Source organism: Apis laboriosa, unplaced genomic scaffold (assembly GCF_014066325.1).
Source record: "Apis laboriosa isolate Shangri-la unplaced genomic scaffold, ASM1406632v1 scaffold49_cov149, whole genome shotgun sequence".
Lineage (NCBI taxonomy): Eukaryota > Metazoa > Arthropoda > Insecta > Hymenoptera > Apidae > Apis > Apis laboriosa.
Window position 1 is genome coordinate 1,457,583 of NW_025223500.1, and position 16,266 is coordinate 1,473,848.

The 16,266-nt window shown below is 28.5% G+C and overlaps 2 protein-coding genes across 2 annotated transcripts; both read right to left on the reverse strand.

Annotated features, from left to right (window-relative positions):
• Positions 1–1,635: 1,635 nt before the first annotated feature.
• Positions 1,636–5,452, reverse strand: LOC122716921 (juvenile hormone esterase-like). The gene is made up of 10 exons (XM_043940437.1): positions 5,324–5,452; positions 4,832–4,969; positions 4,212–4,371; positions 3,932–4,117; positions 3,096–3,295; positions 2,809–2,971; positions 2,519–2,670; positions 2,292–2,439; positions 2,073–2,205; positions 1,636–1,843 (listed from the first exon to the last, which is right to left on the reverse strand). The coding sequence occupies exons 1-10, from the start codon at positions 5,387–5,389 to the stop codon at positions 1,636–1,638; spliced, it is 1,554 nt and encodes a 517-aa protein (XP_043796372.1). The 5' UTR covers positions 5,390–5,452.
• A 588-nt stretch (positions 5,453–6,040) lies between these two features.
• LOC122716884 (juvenile hormone esterase-like) lies at positions 6,041–11,325 on the reverse strand. The gene is made up of 10 exons (XM_043940373.1): positions 11,098–11,325; positions 10,600–10,731; positions 9,827–9,986; positions 9,561–9,746; positions 8,737–8,945; positions 8,448–8,610; positions 8,190–8,293; positions 7,518–7,665; positions 7,318–7,450; positions 6,041–6,356 (listed from the first exon to the last, which is right to left on the reverse strand). Exons 1-10 carry the CDS (start codon positions 11,293–11,295, stop codon positions 6,134–6,136), a joined length of 1,656 nt encoding a protein of 551 aa, XP_043796308.1. The 5' UTR covers positions 11,296–11,325; the 3' UTR covers positions 6,041–6,133.
• Positions 11,326–16,266: the final 4,941 nt, after the last annotated feature.

The following is a 16,266-nucleotide window of genomic DNA, read 5'->3' on the forward strand; positions in this document are numbered from 1 at the left end:
CAGATTTTAATATCTTGTATTGTATGAAATTTAATTTGCTTGAAAAAGTTATCTGTCTTGTTTGATACAATCATATATTTCTCTACTGTAACATCTATCATCAATTTGATGACATGATATTTTAATTTAAACAATATATCAGGTTTAAACTTGATTATAATAAATATAATTAATTAATTATAATTAATATCTATAATTATAATTATAATTAATATAATTAATATAATTAATAAATAAATATTATTATTCGAGTAAAATTATTCAAAATAAAATAATAATTCATATATAACTATCTATTCATATAGATAAATTTTGTATTTTAATATTAACGATGACGATATAAAATTATTTCGTTCGTAATCGATATCCTCTCTTTCGAATACAAAGAAAAACGTTAGCCACGTGAAAATGTTACTCAATACATCAAGTCTGTTTCACAAGGGAAGAAATGGCGTGATCGAAACGAGTTTTACTATCATAATTTTTTTGCCAATGTGTATGTGACTGTATAATGATGCGATACTAGTTTTTCACAAACATATTTCGTTTCGTAGATCGAACGAACCTAAGTACTTGTTTGCTAAATAATTACCGATAAGATATTTATAAAATTCCTTCGAGGTTTTTTGTTTTCATATTAAACGTATATATGTATAATTATTTACAAAAGTTTCGTAGAGAGAGAGAGAGAGAGAGAGAGAGAGAGAGAGAGAGAGAGGAAAAATTGAAAATATAAAATACCAATTTTTATAAAACTAAAAGTTTTATAAGACATTGGGAAAATTATTAATATTAATGAATCACAAAGATAAGAAAAATTTGCCAAGAAGATTTGACAAAATTAAACTATGTGATAATATTATATAAGAGATTGTGAAGGAAGATTATATTTTATCTCTTAATTTGAAACGTGTCATTTGAATTTGAATTATTTAGGTAATTTAAGTCGCACTTTTTTTCCATTGCAAGTGTTAATGATATAATTTCAAATAAGATAATGCTAATTGTTTCATATGTTACATAATATTATCTTATCTGTTTAAATATTTCTCTAATATATCTTATCGTTAAGAATAGTTCTTATTATTTCGTATATTAATAAATAAATAAATAAATATACACATGTATAATGTTCTGGTTTATTTTAAAACTTTTGTATAAAATATTCGAAAGTGATTAACATTTATAATTGAGATTTATAAATATTTATAATTGAATGGTAATATATATTGAATGGTAACATTTATTGTTATTAAGCATATTATTAGTCATAAAACATTGTTTCTGGGGTTTTGTTTGCACTTGTATCTATAGATAATATATGTAGATAAGGATTCACGGAATTTATCAACAAAATCTGTCGATAGATCTTTGTACACGATAAAAAAATATTGTTTCAAGGACGTTAAATAAATATAATAATGGAAAAATAAGAAAATATGATCAAAAATCAAATTAAATGCGAAGATATGAACAAAAATTAATCAACAACATCCAGAAGAATATTTTAATATTTTGATGATAAAATATAGGAAGATTGAAATAATATACGGTCGATAAATAAGGAAACATCTTATTCCTCCCCCCCCCCTCCCCCTCTCAATTTTATTAAGTATCAAAATATAAAACTAGACATTAGAAAAGATCTATAAAATTCGTAGGCTTTTTCACGCAAGAAGTGATCAATGGGAATAACTTGTAAAGCAATTTCTCCACGTATTCAGTCTTTTTGTCGATCAATCGTTTATGCATCGTGGAGATGGTATTAATATTCAATTGAAAACCTTCCCTCTCAGATTTTATCCACTTGACGTCGAAAGAAAAATTTTTTGGAGTAGGATTCCTAAAAAAAAAAAAAAAGTAAATAAAAAGAATCATCGTTTTATTAGGGAGAAGGATGATAATATGATTTTCCAATTTTATATTTCTTCTTAAAATCTAATAAATCTGATTTAAATTGCTCCAATTATCTTTTTCGTGTTATTAAATATTCTTTTCATAAATCAATACGTTATATCATTCTCTCGTCCATATATTTTATTTCCTTATCCTTGTCCTTTTCTTTTATTTACCCATATTTAGCAAAGTTAGCCCACAAAGCAACCATCTTCTTCCTAAATCGATTGAAACTGTTCTTAGGATTGGACGGCGTGCGAGGTAATTTTGAATTGAATATGTATCCAACGTCGTCAAAATGTGCAGTTCCTGAAAGAAGTTTTTTTTTTTTTTTTTTAAATAAATAAAGAAAAGAAAAAGGAAGAAATCGTCGAGAAATCCTTCTTCAACAATACCGTTCAATGGATTGTCCTTGAATTTGTGCAAAGCATACTTTGATTGATACGACAACCTATAATAATAAATAGGATGGCCCTTATTGTGCTTTGCTAATAATCTTTGAGTCAAATCGATAGGGCCGCTGAAAAATATATCCATCCCTATCTGTGTGAATCCAGAAAACAATCCAAAAATCTGAAGAGAATTATTAACTTGAGCAAACAAAGAGATACAAATTGTTTACCTTCTTGACCTGCTTGAAACTAGCTTTAACGAGATCGTTTACAACCCGCGCGAGCAGCGCTTTCGGCTCTTCACCGATATCTCTGTTTTCTTTAGCAGCGTTTTGTAGATATTTTTTCGCCCAATTGATCGTGTTTGCCACCCCGATCGGAGCTGGAAATTTTTGTTTAAATAAATTTTTCATCTTTATCTAAATAATTATTCATTAATATAATAATTATAATTATAATAATAATAATTATAAATAATCATTATATTAAGTTTAATCAATAATAAATCTTGGATACTTACGACCGAAAAAGAAGAAAACTTCGTCGTGAGTGTAACCGAGCATTATATCGTGACGATAAAAATCCCCGTTGTGATATTTCGTTATTGGACATTCTGTTATCACCGTGCTATTGCTAGGATCGATGTCGGGATCTTCTATAGTAGGTCGAAATGGAAGCAAGTTCTGGAAGAATACGAAAAAATAATTTAAAATTGGAAAGCATACAAGACACGAGGAAGAATATATATTTTCGCGAATTTTCGAACTTTTTTTAATTAATTACCATTATTATAATGGAATTAATTACCATTTCAACTTTAGTCGATGCGCGTATGAGTTCCATCAGAGGTACTTGGCGAAGATAATTCACCAAATCGTCGTGATCCTTGGGGACGTAATCGAGAACGGTTGCAAGTTGATGAGCATTCCGAATCATCTCTTCGGGTGAGTGATACGCCCAAGGACACAATGGGCTGCCGCTCATGCTGATCGATCGAAGAAACAATCCTGGGAAAGAAAATGTAATTAAGAAGATTTGTGAAATGTTTCTTATTTAATTCTCTGAATGAAAATTTTGATAAGAAAAGAATTTTAAAGTCAATTTTTATTTTTATTATATGTTTATATATTTTTATATTTTTAAATATAGAAAGTATCTGTAAAATTGCACAAAGTGTCAAGTTTTTATTCATTATAAAAGAGGAATTGAACGATTGAAAATTTTATAGATTTATAGATTTATTTTTGCTTTATTAAAAGATAACCTTTCCTTCCTAATTTATCTTATGCTATACAGAGAATTGATATATTTTGGAAGTTCTCAACTGACATTTTTATTTCTTCCAGAGATGTGTTCATGTATCAATAATTACGAAATTTATAGTTTGGATCAGAAATGATCTTTATAATAATTGACAATATCACAGATAATTTGTTAGATTTCTTTATAACTGATGAATACAAAAATGTATTCCAATATTAAATATATAATAATCGATATATTTTCACAAAAATTAAAATTAGATTTGTGATAATAATTTTCTTAAACGTGTCTTAAAAGAGTAATAATATAAGAACATAATAGATTTCTCTAATCTTTTTCAATAACAAAATTAAAAAAAAAGAAAAAATTTCAGTTTATACCTTTGGACCGTTCTGACAATATGTGGAAACCAATGGAACTACTACCAGCACTTTCCCCAAAGATTGTTACTTGATTTGGATCGCCTCCAAACGCAGCTATGTTATTTTGCACCCACTGGAAGACTAACCGTTGGTCTTTCAAGCCAGCATTGCCAGTTGCATTAGGATGTTTCAATGCCAGGAATCCTGATGAATTAAAGTAGAATTAAAGATCTAAAATATTTGAAGGATAAGAGATTGATCAAGATTTCTGAAATAATAGTAAATAAAAAAAATATACCTAGTGCGCCAAGTCGATAATTGAAACTGACTAAAACGACATCTTCCTCCAGAAAGAAATCAGGACCGTACAAGGACGAATTGCTGTATCCTGAGAAATAACCACCACCGTGTATCCAAACCATGACCGGCCTCAAATTTATCCGTTTCTTGAATTCCACCTGTTACATATTCATATGCACTTTAAATCATCTGATTCGCGCGAAATTTTCGAATATTGGATTCGAGACAATTTATATAGATGCTCCAATTTTTAATATTCAGAAATAAAGATATTGACTTCATTTTTTCCCTAATTAGAAAAAGATTCTATTTATTAAATTCCTTTCCTTTCTCTATGTAAAATGATTCATCATATTGAAATTATTTTGACGATTCACAGATAATTTGTTAGATTTCTTTATAACTGATGAATACAAAAATGTATTCCAATATTAAATATATAATAATCGAATATATTTTCACAAAAATTAAAATTAGATTTGTGATAATAATTTTCTTAAACGTGTCAAAAGTGTAATAATATAAGAACATAATAGATTTCTCTAATCTTTTTTCAATAACAAAATTAAAAAAAAAGAAAAAAGAATTGTTTGTCAAATTATTATTTGATTAACTTACCTCGCGAGTAAAAACGTTCAAGAACAAGCAATCCTCGCTTCCCATGTAGAGAAGCGATAAATAGTCCCATTGAGCGCATACGCTGCCCTCTTCGTAGGCGTGTAACACTTTTTTCCAAGGATCTATCGGAACTGGAGGCTGCAAACCGTCAAAGCAACAAAAAAAAATCAAAATAGAAATAACGAAGAAATTATATACATATAAATATATATCCCAATTTTCAGTTTCAATTTCTTTATATTTTCGTTAAATAGATATACAAAGGAATATCGAGTTATCAAATTTCCTTATGTGGTGTGTTTCCTTTAATTAATTGTATCAATCGATTATTCTCCATAAATCAATGAACACTTATTAATTTGCAGATACATTTATATTTATACATACATTTATATTTATACATATATTACATATATATATATATATATTTTAAAACGTTCAACAGGATTGTTTTAACCAAAATAATGGATAGAATGTTCCATTGAATTTCACCTTGAATCTCAGGTCACCGAGGGGTGGTTTGGCATAAGGGATTCCCTTGAACGAGGAGTACTTCATCGAGTGCCACACAGTGCGCAATATCAGGCCTCGAACAGGTCCGTTCGATGTGTAAACGATGGGCGTCCTAGGAGAACTCACGATCACTTGCGGGAACGTTGAGATTAGAAGCACGAGGGTAAACCAACTCGCATCGTTCATTCTGATCTCTCTAAAAGTTATGTCAAGTCGGGAGAGACGGCGGTGCGTTCACTGGTCTTTTATCTTTTTGAAACGATGCGCCTTCGTTTGAACTGAATATCGATCGACTTAATCAGCATTGTAATTTTGCACGGTATGCGGAATTTTATTTGATTTTTACGCGTTATGCCATTTACGATTTATATTGTATAATGATATTTCGAATTTCACTTGACACAGATTTCCAGAATGTCGATTACAAAAATTCGATAAATTAATAGGCAGGAAAGGAGATGCTTTAATCTAATTAGATATAAGTATTTTTAATTATATATAATATACGAGGTTATATAAAAATTATTTATTTTTAAATTTAAATAATTCAAGTATTTATTATATCGTAGGATAGGAAGTTTAATTTCTTTATATTTTCGTTATTGTAGATAGAAAGGAATATCGTGTTATCAAATTTCCTTAATGTAAGCTTTTAATTATCAATCATTATTCTCATATAAATTAATGAACACTTACTAATTTGCAGATATATTTATATTTACATATATTACATGTTTACATTCCAATAATAAGAAACATGGATCAGAAAGTAAAATCTTGATAGAAATTTTAGAAAAGACTGAAATAATTCGCATAAGTAATATCGTTGCAATCGCTCGTTATAGGCATGGAGAAATACAGATATTTCTCCGTAAATAGCGCCCTTTCGTTGATCGCCTGTGTACGATTTATCATTTGGAAATTGTCACCCATGTCCAATAATTGTCCAGCTTTTCCAGACTGTTTCCAGATTACGTCGTTTAATGGGTTTGCGTTATCAGGAGTTGGATTCCTATGAATATTAATGGAATATAATAACATGTAAAAATTTAATTAAAATATATCTATGCTTTTAATTTCTTAGTTTATGATATAATATATAAAATATAGTGATTCATGTATATTACAATTGCATTATATCTTATTGATAATTTTTTTCATACATATATATTAAAAGATGATTTATGAAAAATAAAGATCAATAAAGTGTTATGTTTGTATATACATAGTACTAATATATTCATGAAAAATATTTTGAAAGGTTTTGATTCTAGAGATCAAAATAGATATAAAGTTGGTATATAGAAAGGTTGATAAAATTTATTTATTAAATTATTAGTTAATTGAAGTTCCACTCCAGCTTTGTTTAATTTAAGCAAAATTCATTGCTTGTAACTTAATAAATAAATCTCAATATGTATATTGATATATTTTTATGTATCAATCTATATGTAAATAGTGCATGTAGTAGAATCTATATTTATCAATTTTATGTTTGTTTTTCCAGAAATATATTAACATCCTTGTACACAATCAAATTTTTACAATTTGAAAATTTTTATTTTTATTTATTTTGTTTATTTTTTTTTTTTTATGAATTTTATTTACTTCTTTTTGAAAGTGTCTAAAAGTTAATGCATTGTTTTACTTCTGCAATTTGAATTGATTTTTACAATCTGTTGATAATAAATCAAAATTTATGTTGTTACTTGTAACATAATTCATAGAATTAAAACTAATTAAATAACGAATCAATATCCGATTATTCGATTATCTCCTATCTTTTTAATTATTAAAATATAAAAAATGACAGTTAGGATTCTTTAGTTACAAAAATATTAACCCTTGTGTCAACTTTTCTTAAATATTTGTCATTCGATAATTCCATAACTAAAGAATCTTATTTTATCCTCGAAATTCAAGACTCAAGTATAAAAGAATTAGAACAATTATGATGAAAAATGATGGCATACCCGTATTTCGCAAAATTTGCCCACAAAGTGACCAATTTTCGTCGGAACTGATTGAAAGGATGCTGAGGATTAGTAGGAGCATTCAAGCTTTCCACGTTGAAAAGTAATCCAATGTCATCAAAGTGAGCGATACCTGAATTAAATTATTAAATATCAATTATTAATATATGTTCATTATTATTATTTTTTTAAATACCTACCCGGTTCAGGTATACCGTCCTGTGTATGCAACGCATAATTGGACACGTATGACAATTGATAATAATAAACAGGATAATTGTCGTTACCATGAACGAGCAATCTCTGAGCAAAATCGATTGGTCCCTTCATAATGAAGTCCGATAACACCTAACAAATATTTTAAAGATGTCAACGTATAAAAGCAGTCATATTTTTTCATGAAATAGAAATTTTTTTTGTAGAGAAATTGAAAATTTTGTACATAGAAGAAAAATTAATAGATACAAGATACATAGATATTTGTTTAAAGATTAATTTGAAGTAGATTTTGTAAATTATATTATAAGATTTCGTTGTTTTCTTAATTGATAAATATATATATATTTTATCATTCAGCAAATTCAATCGATGGTAAAAATAAACAAGTTTAATTATTTTATATATTTTATTATTATATATTTTATTATATATAATATTTATATATATTATATATTTTATATAATTATTATAAGTTTAATTTATTCGATTTTCGAATAAGTTTTCGTTTGAAATATATTACTATTTCGAAATTTTTTTGTAATAATGAAATTTTCAGGATTAATGAAAATTATTATATCTATTATTTCCTTTGATTCAAAATAATCGATATATAGTTTAAGAATGCGTAACGTGATAAATAATAAAAACATTACCACTGACAATTCCTTAACTGCTTCGTAAGGTCCTACAAGATCCAGCTTCAAATTAAATATCTCCTTCAAAGCGTCCGCCGTGTCGTTTATAATTTGATACAAGTCTGTAAAAAAAAGATTATAAATCTTAAAGAATAATTACCAAAGCGAATTAAGACTAAATATTTTCATATTCAAAAAAAAAAAAAAAAATTAATTTCTACAATCTGTCTTAATAAATCAAAAATTATGCTTTTTAAAAAAAAAAAATGTTCGTACCCTCCGAGAAATCTAACAGTTCGTCGTGGGTGAAGCCCAGCATCACTGGCATCTTATTGAATTTTTGAGACGCGGCTAAGGTTATTGGACATTCGGACAGGAACATGTCCTTTGGATCAACGAGATCGGGATTCTCCTTTATCGGCGCGAAGGGTACCGAGAACTGGTGGCACAAAATTGAAAAATAAAGTGAAAATTTCATCTCGTGTCGATGATATTAAATATTAGAATTTTATTTATTTATTTATTTATTTCTAATAAATGTTAAAAATATCATGTGAATTCCTACGTCGCTGCCAAACGGGAAGGCACGATTGGTCGTTGCCACGAGATCCTTCGCGTCCGCCTCAAGGAAGAACTTCAACAATTCGTTTGGATTGTTAGAGTGGAAGCCAAGCTCGCTGGCTAATTTATTAGCAGTTTGAAACGCTGCTTCTTGCGTCTTGTATAGATACGAAGCAGCTGTTCCGCTTTGCTCGATAGCATGATGGAACAGACCTGTTGACCAGAATCACAAACTAAAAGAACTAAAAATATAAGATATATAAATATGAAATATAAGATAAGATGAGGTTATAGATTTTTATGCATTTATGGAAAATTTAAATGTGGAAGGAGATAGAAGATGTTCAAAGCGAGATCATCTTTCAAATCCTCAAGTCTTTTTTACTCTTTTTTATCTTTATCAATATTTGTCATATCATTGTGTATTATATTAAAGAATTTTTATCTCGTTCATTATAAAGTGTTTGATAAAAATATTATTATTTTAAGCAATTTTTAAATTTTTTATTTATTAATAAATTACTTATTCTTGAATTTATTTATTTTCTTTGATATCTAATATATTTTAATATATTGAAATTATTTTAACACTATTGTTAATACATTTTATAATCCGATTTGAATTTGTTTCGATGTATTAATACATGCATCAAATCCACGTAAAAAAAAATTTTCTCGAATTGAACGATCAAACATTTCAAAATTTAATAAGTATTACAATTTTTCTTGACTCCACGTTACAAAAGAATTGAAAATTTGCTTCGAGCAGGATATCGAAAACAAGGAAAGATAAGCAAACGTTTTTTATTGATTACAACGATATCATACCACGAGATTTCTCAGACAGAACGTGATAGTTCACGCTTGCGCTGCCAGCGCTTTGTCCAAAAAGCGTCACTTGATTTGGATCGCCTCCAAATGCAGCGATATTGTCACGGACCCATTCCAAAACCATCAGCTGATCCCTCATTGCGGCATTGCCAGCTGCGTTTTCGTGTTTCAGATATAAAAATCCTGTTAAAAAGGATTGCAAAGGATTAATTTGAAGGATGGCGAACGAAATATCACGATTAAAAGAATGAAGTGCAGTGTACCCAAAGCACCGAGGCGATAATTGAAGGTAACCAAAACTACATCTTGTTCCATGAAAAAGTCAGGCCCGTAGACAGATGCGTTATTGGATCCACGAAGGAATGAGCCACCATAAATCCAAACCATAACTGGTTTCAGAGTTAATTTCTCGTCGAATTTTGTCTGTGGTATATAGGAAATGAAAGATTGCTAAATAACGATAAATTTTCATATTGAACGTTAATACAGACTTTACATCAAGATTTTGTTAATTGTTAATTTTTTATTGAATTTGAACTTCAAAATTTATAACATATATAAATTACATATTACATATTGAAAAATATTATATTGACTTTTCTTCATTTTGAATAGATAAAAAGAATAATTAAGAATTTTTTTAAAATTGCTAAGAAAATTATGTACATCGAAATAAAGTATTGATAAAATTTGTTGTGATTCATTATAAAGTATTATTTATCACAAAATTTAATTCCAAAGAAACGTGGAACAAAAAATAATTATATTTTTGAATCACCCTTTCTAATATAGGAATTATTTTATACAACAATACTTACTTAATAAAAATAGATTAATATTTTTCCATTGCAGTTATCGTCCCTGTCCATTATTAACATATTGTATTATGATTTTATATGTATCCACAATTTTATTTTATTTTATTTGCAATTTCATTTATACGTTACATTCGCTATTTCTCAATTTTCATAGAAGAAAATGAGAAAATTTTTATTGTTAATTAAAAAATTAATTGAAAGTTTTTATAAAATGTTACCTGAGGAGTAAACACGCTTAAATACAAACAATCTTCATTTCCACTATAAACATTCGATATTTCTTGAGGACATTCATTGGCCTCTTCAATGGCGTCCAGAGTTTCGTTCCATGATTCTGGTGGAACAGGAGGCTGTAATAAGAATTAAAAGATTGAATTAAACGATGCTGTAGCATAACATATTTAATTTGATTGAAAAATTTTTTATAAAATATATACCAAAAATTTAATATATGTAATGCAGATAACGTAAATAATTGATAATAATTTATTAAATGTTATTATTATATATTTGCACATATATTTATTTTTGAATTAATTTTTATAAGTTTCATTTTCATCGATATGGAATTTTTATAATCACAAAAAAGTAAATTTATATTACTAAATGAAAAATATAATATATTTGGAATATACATACATTTAATTAATCGATATGTAAATAATAATATACACATATTTTTTTATCACCACTGTGATTATAATTATAATTTTTACCCTGAATCTACGATTTCCAATTGGTGGAGCGGCATAAGGGATGCCTTTGAACGATGAATATTCGATGCCATTCCACACAGTAGTCAATGTGGCGCCTTGAACAGGTCCTGAGTTTGTCTGAACCAGCGATGTTCGTTGAATATCGGCGTTATTCAACGTCAACAACGAGAAGAAAATCGACAAAGTTATTCCGTTCATTTTAACGATGTCGCTGGAACGTTTCGTTTCTATCTAGTTTTATTTTATAGTCGTTAATGACGTTATGGAATTAATGGTACATAAAGTTAAGTAATTTCAAAAGTAATTAGAGAATATTAATACCGTGTCTCATGCTATCAAGGATATGTATATAAATAAATTGTTATTAAATGACTATTAATATTCTGTTTATGACAGATGGTATATCTCTGTGTATATATTATAATACTTGTAGAAAAATACATTGAAGATTAACAAATGTGATACATTTTTAATTTAATTTTATTGTCCATTGAGTTATTAATTATAATTGTTGCATTATGTAATTATGTACATTTGTGTTATTAGTATTATACAATAGCATTTAATAATACAACATCGTTTATCTGAATTTTATTTATTAGAACGAAACGCCAGTGTCTAATTAAACGAACTAGATACCATTGTTGGTCGAATCTTTTGTATTTAAAATCTTAGATTGTTATTGCTCGTGAATTAATTATTATTTCTCATAATTTGTGTATACATTGCGCAGAAAATATATAATTAAATTTGTAATTCAATTTATTACAAAAGAAGAAGTTGAAAAATAGAAACAGATGTTAAATTTTAATCATCTATAATTTGATTAAATACAATTCTTTTGTAATATGTAATTAGACGTACAACTGTACAATATATAGTGAATATTTGGTATTTAATAATTACATAATACATATTTTACTAAAGAAAAATTAATACTATGTTATAATGAAAAATTTATCAAAGAATAAGAGATTGATAAGTGATTTTAAATCTAATTAACTCTCCAATCTTTTATCATAGAACACAAATAAAATTTTCTTTCTAAAAAATATACTTAATACAACTTTATAGATATTTATGTCTATAATAAAATGAGAAAATAAAAAAAGATATTTTATCATTATTTTAAATTTCCAAATCAATAATAACTTTTTATATATTCAATGATCTTTCTAATATAACACACTATATCTATTAAACAATATATACAGTGTAGAATATCATTGATTCTAAGAGCCAAAATAAACATAAAAGTTAATATACAAAAAATATTGATTGAAATTTATTTATTAAGTTATAAACAATTTTAATTTCTTAGATAACGTGAGACAAATACTCTATTATTATTTCATTTCGTTTAAAACAAATTTAAACCGTTTAATAACATAATAAGTAAGCCTTAATATTTATTTTGGCTTATATAATCGACTTTCCAAAGATATTCTATGAATTTAATTTAACACTCTGTGTAACGATAAAACGTGTAATAATTTAATCTTGGAATATATGGATTTTTTTATAAAATGAAATTTTTGAAGCAAAGAAACGCTTAAAAATGAAACTTCAAAGAAACGGTTCACATTCTCTGGATACTTGAAACGTTGCTAGCTTCTGCTGAGTTTCACTTGAATTTCCACCACGCTCAGCCCTCGACTGCCTCCTTAAGTTCAACACCCGCGCTCTTTTATTGTTAGCCACTGGGAAAGGGTATCGAAGTTGTTGCTTTATAATGGAAGAGCCAATACGTGATCGCCTCTATAGGTTCTTTTCATGGCTCTCGTAACGACAGGAGCTATTAGATAACACGTGACCTGTTACAGTACTATCCCTTGCTCCGGTGCTTCTATCGAGTTTCCAGGAGTTGTCGTAAAATTATAGTAACGATTAATTTAAAAGGAAAAGAAAGAGTGTTACGCCTTGAACAATTTTACAATCGTTCAATTTTTCCAAAGTAGAAGTAAAAAAAAAAAAAAAAATAAAAAAGAAAGTAGAAAAATTGAATATATTCAAGAAAGATTAAAAATTAAAAATTTCTTAAATAAATTGCCTCTTGAATGAATTATATTATTCGTATATTTATTAATTTTAGTTTTGAAAGAAAAAGACATTTGTGCCATTCAAGATATGAACTTGAATAAATATAATAATAAATTTCATTATTTATTCTGTTAAAAGTAAACTGTAAGTAAAGTGAACTATAAAAGTGAATAAGACATATCTTTTAAAAAATCTGAATGCTAAAAAAAATAAATATAAAATATAAAAGAAAATGTGAAAACGAAGATATAGATGCACGAGTATTGAAACGAAGGAGCTCTTACAAGGACAGACAAGATGGAAAGTAAAAAAATAACGCTGGTATGGTTAATACGTCTTTTTCTACGTGTCTATTTATTATGAAAATATAATACAAAACATCCTATGTTGTATTACATAGATAACAATGCTCAATTAACGTTTTATTCCCTTTTGTCTTGTAACGTTACCATCCAACACTATGAGAAGCATGTCAGGATAGGTAAAGTTCGTGTTCTCTTATTCCGTGTTCTTCTTCATCTTCGTCATTTATTTTTCTCTTTTTTTTTTTCACATTTTTCCCTTCATCGTTTTTTTTTTTTTTATTATTATTATTATTTTACTTCGTTTTGGAGGAAAAGGCCCGATATTACAGAGAGAGAAGATACATATAATAGACGAGAGACGTTACAGAGCGAAAAATTACAAACTGGAACGGAGAAACGAAAGTATTCTGGTGTTCTTTTTAATGATTCTTCTTTTTTTTTTTTCACATTTCATTAGAAAACGGTTGTCCGTTCGAACGAGCGGAACAGGAACAAGGGCGGGAGTTTATTTTCCATTTCCTTCTTTTTTTTCCGTTTTTTTCTTTTTTTTTTTTTTTTTTTTTTTTTTCTTTTCTTTTCTTTTTTTTTTTTTCTTTTTTTTCTTTGATTTCGTTTGACTCGTTCGTCTGGGCTTCGTGGGTCCAGGAATAAGGGTTTCAGGGAAACGGGGCTCTCTTCTTGTTTCGCGTGTCGATGCACAAATTGGAGTTTTGTATTAGCGCTAGTTTACAAATAATACAAATGTATGTAAATATCGTTATTATAATAATAGATTCCCTCTTAGCGAGAAAGAAGCTTAAAGCTAATTCATCTAGCGTCACTATCGTTTTCACACCATGCTAATACTACGTGTTCCAGGTGGTACCCGTGAACAGCCTTATCGTAGTCGATCGAACGTGTTGTCGACCCTGAGAAACGAAAATTGTACGAAATATTCCGACACGAAGTGGAGGTAAGAAAGATTAAAAGAAAAATTGGAAAGTAAACGATCTCTCGTTCGATTGCACGATAATCCATTGCACGATCGAAAATTAAATGAAAAAGAAATGAAATTTCAACGATAATTTTTATATTTTAATCAAACTGCTAAATTATTTCTCGAAATTAACACAAATCGAAGCCCACGAGGAAAGGAAGGTGAACAGGTTCGAATACGTTGCTCTCCATCCAACAATGTATTGTCAATCATCTCGTTCTTGAACAGATAGCGAGCAGAACGGATAGCTGTCACAGGCACCGAGTGAAATACATTAGCGATTCTACTAGAATAATCTCTATATCACTACCGTTTTTTTTTTTTCCTTTTGTTATTTCATTATTAGGCGAAATTTGATCGACCAGGGTTCTCGCCCTTGCGTTGTTCGACACACCACGCGGTAGGAAATTATACGACGATATATCATGGCTTCCTCGTCGCGGAAAGGAAACAAACCGGAGGGGGGAGGGGGGAGGGAGGAGTTGATCAGAGAAGGATTGCGCACGGCAACAGGAACCCCGGACAAGCTGGTCGACCTAGGCAATTAGTGTCATCTACGTAAATGCTAAGTACAATTAGCACTACGGTCAGAATAAATTAATGACCATACATAGTGTATCCACCTGGTGGTGTGTGTTGTTCTGTACGTAATTACGTAATCTTTTGTCTTTTGTGTATATATTTATGTTTATTTACGTGTTCTCTGTAATGGCGTATATATGTACGTATATATATTATATGTGTATGTGTGTGTGTGTGTATGTACGTTTATAAAGTGTTCATCAAGTGTGTCGAGTCTTTAACGTATAATATACCTACGGCATTTTTTTTCCTCCGCGGCTATATTTAATATCGTTTACCTTTAGTTTACCTTTAATTCTTGTTAATTACCTTTTTTTTTTTTTTTAACTCTATATTGCTCTTTGTATTGCTTCGGCGGCAGTATAGCCCTACGTAGTCATGCAAGGTATAATTATTATTATTATTATTTTTTTTTTTCCGTTAATAGATAATATAATGTAACTGGTAATCTCTTCGTCGTCGTCGTTCAATCGTTGACATTTACGATAAATGGTAATAAATAATACATCGTCGGTAACGGGAATAATAATGGAGTGAAAATAATCAAGTTGTAAAGAACGATAGTGATGACAGCAGCTTAGCTATGGTAAAATTAAAATCGCCGTGTGTACACGTTACGTACGCGTTAAGTAACAGTGGGTTTTTTTTCGTATTTTTTCTTCTTCGTAGATTCGCGTTCGAATAACGCGTTAAATCATCGAAGCGATAAATCATATGGTGTATACATAATACGCCAGCCCTACCAGTAATTCGATATAATTTCATCGGTAATACCGTGTCAACGTATCTATATAAATATATATATATATATAGTTAACTTCGCGTTCTGCGTGTGTACGGTTTTTAATTTCTTACGTAAAAGCTATAAAATATGGATACCTGCGCAATTATTTTTTTTTTNATATTGCATGAATTTTACAATGTTTATCATTGCAATACAATTCTTAGCGATATACAATTTTCTTTTTTTCTTTTTTTTTTTTTTTTATTACGTTCGCTCTCTCTTTCTCCCTCTCTCTCTCTCTCTCACACATACGCTCACTCACTCACACACGCGCTCACTTTTTCTTCGATCTTTACGACAAAACTTTAGTATTATTTTTGCGCTCTCTACTCACTCGTCGTACCGTTGCTATTTTCTTCGAACTAAAGTTCGAATACTATAATATATATATAATATTTTTTTTATGTATATAATATATATATATATATATATAATAGATTTATGTATATCAATGTAACCAGTGATGCGCGTTTGCCGCGCTG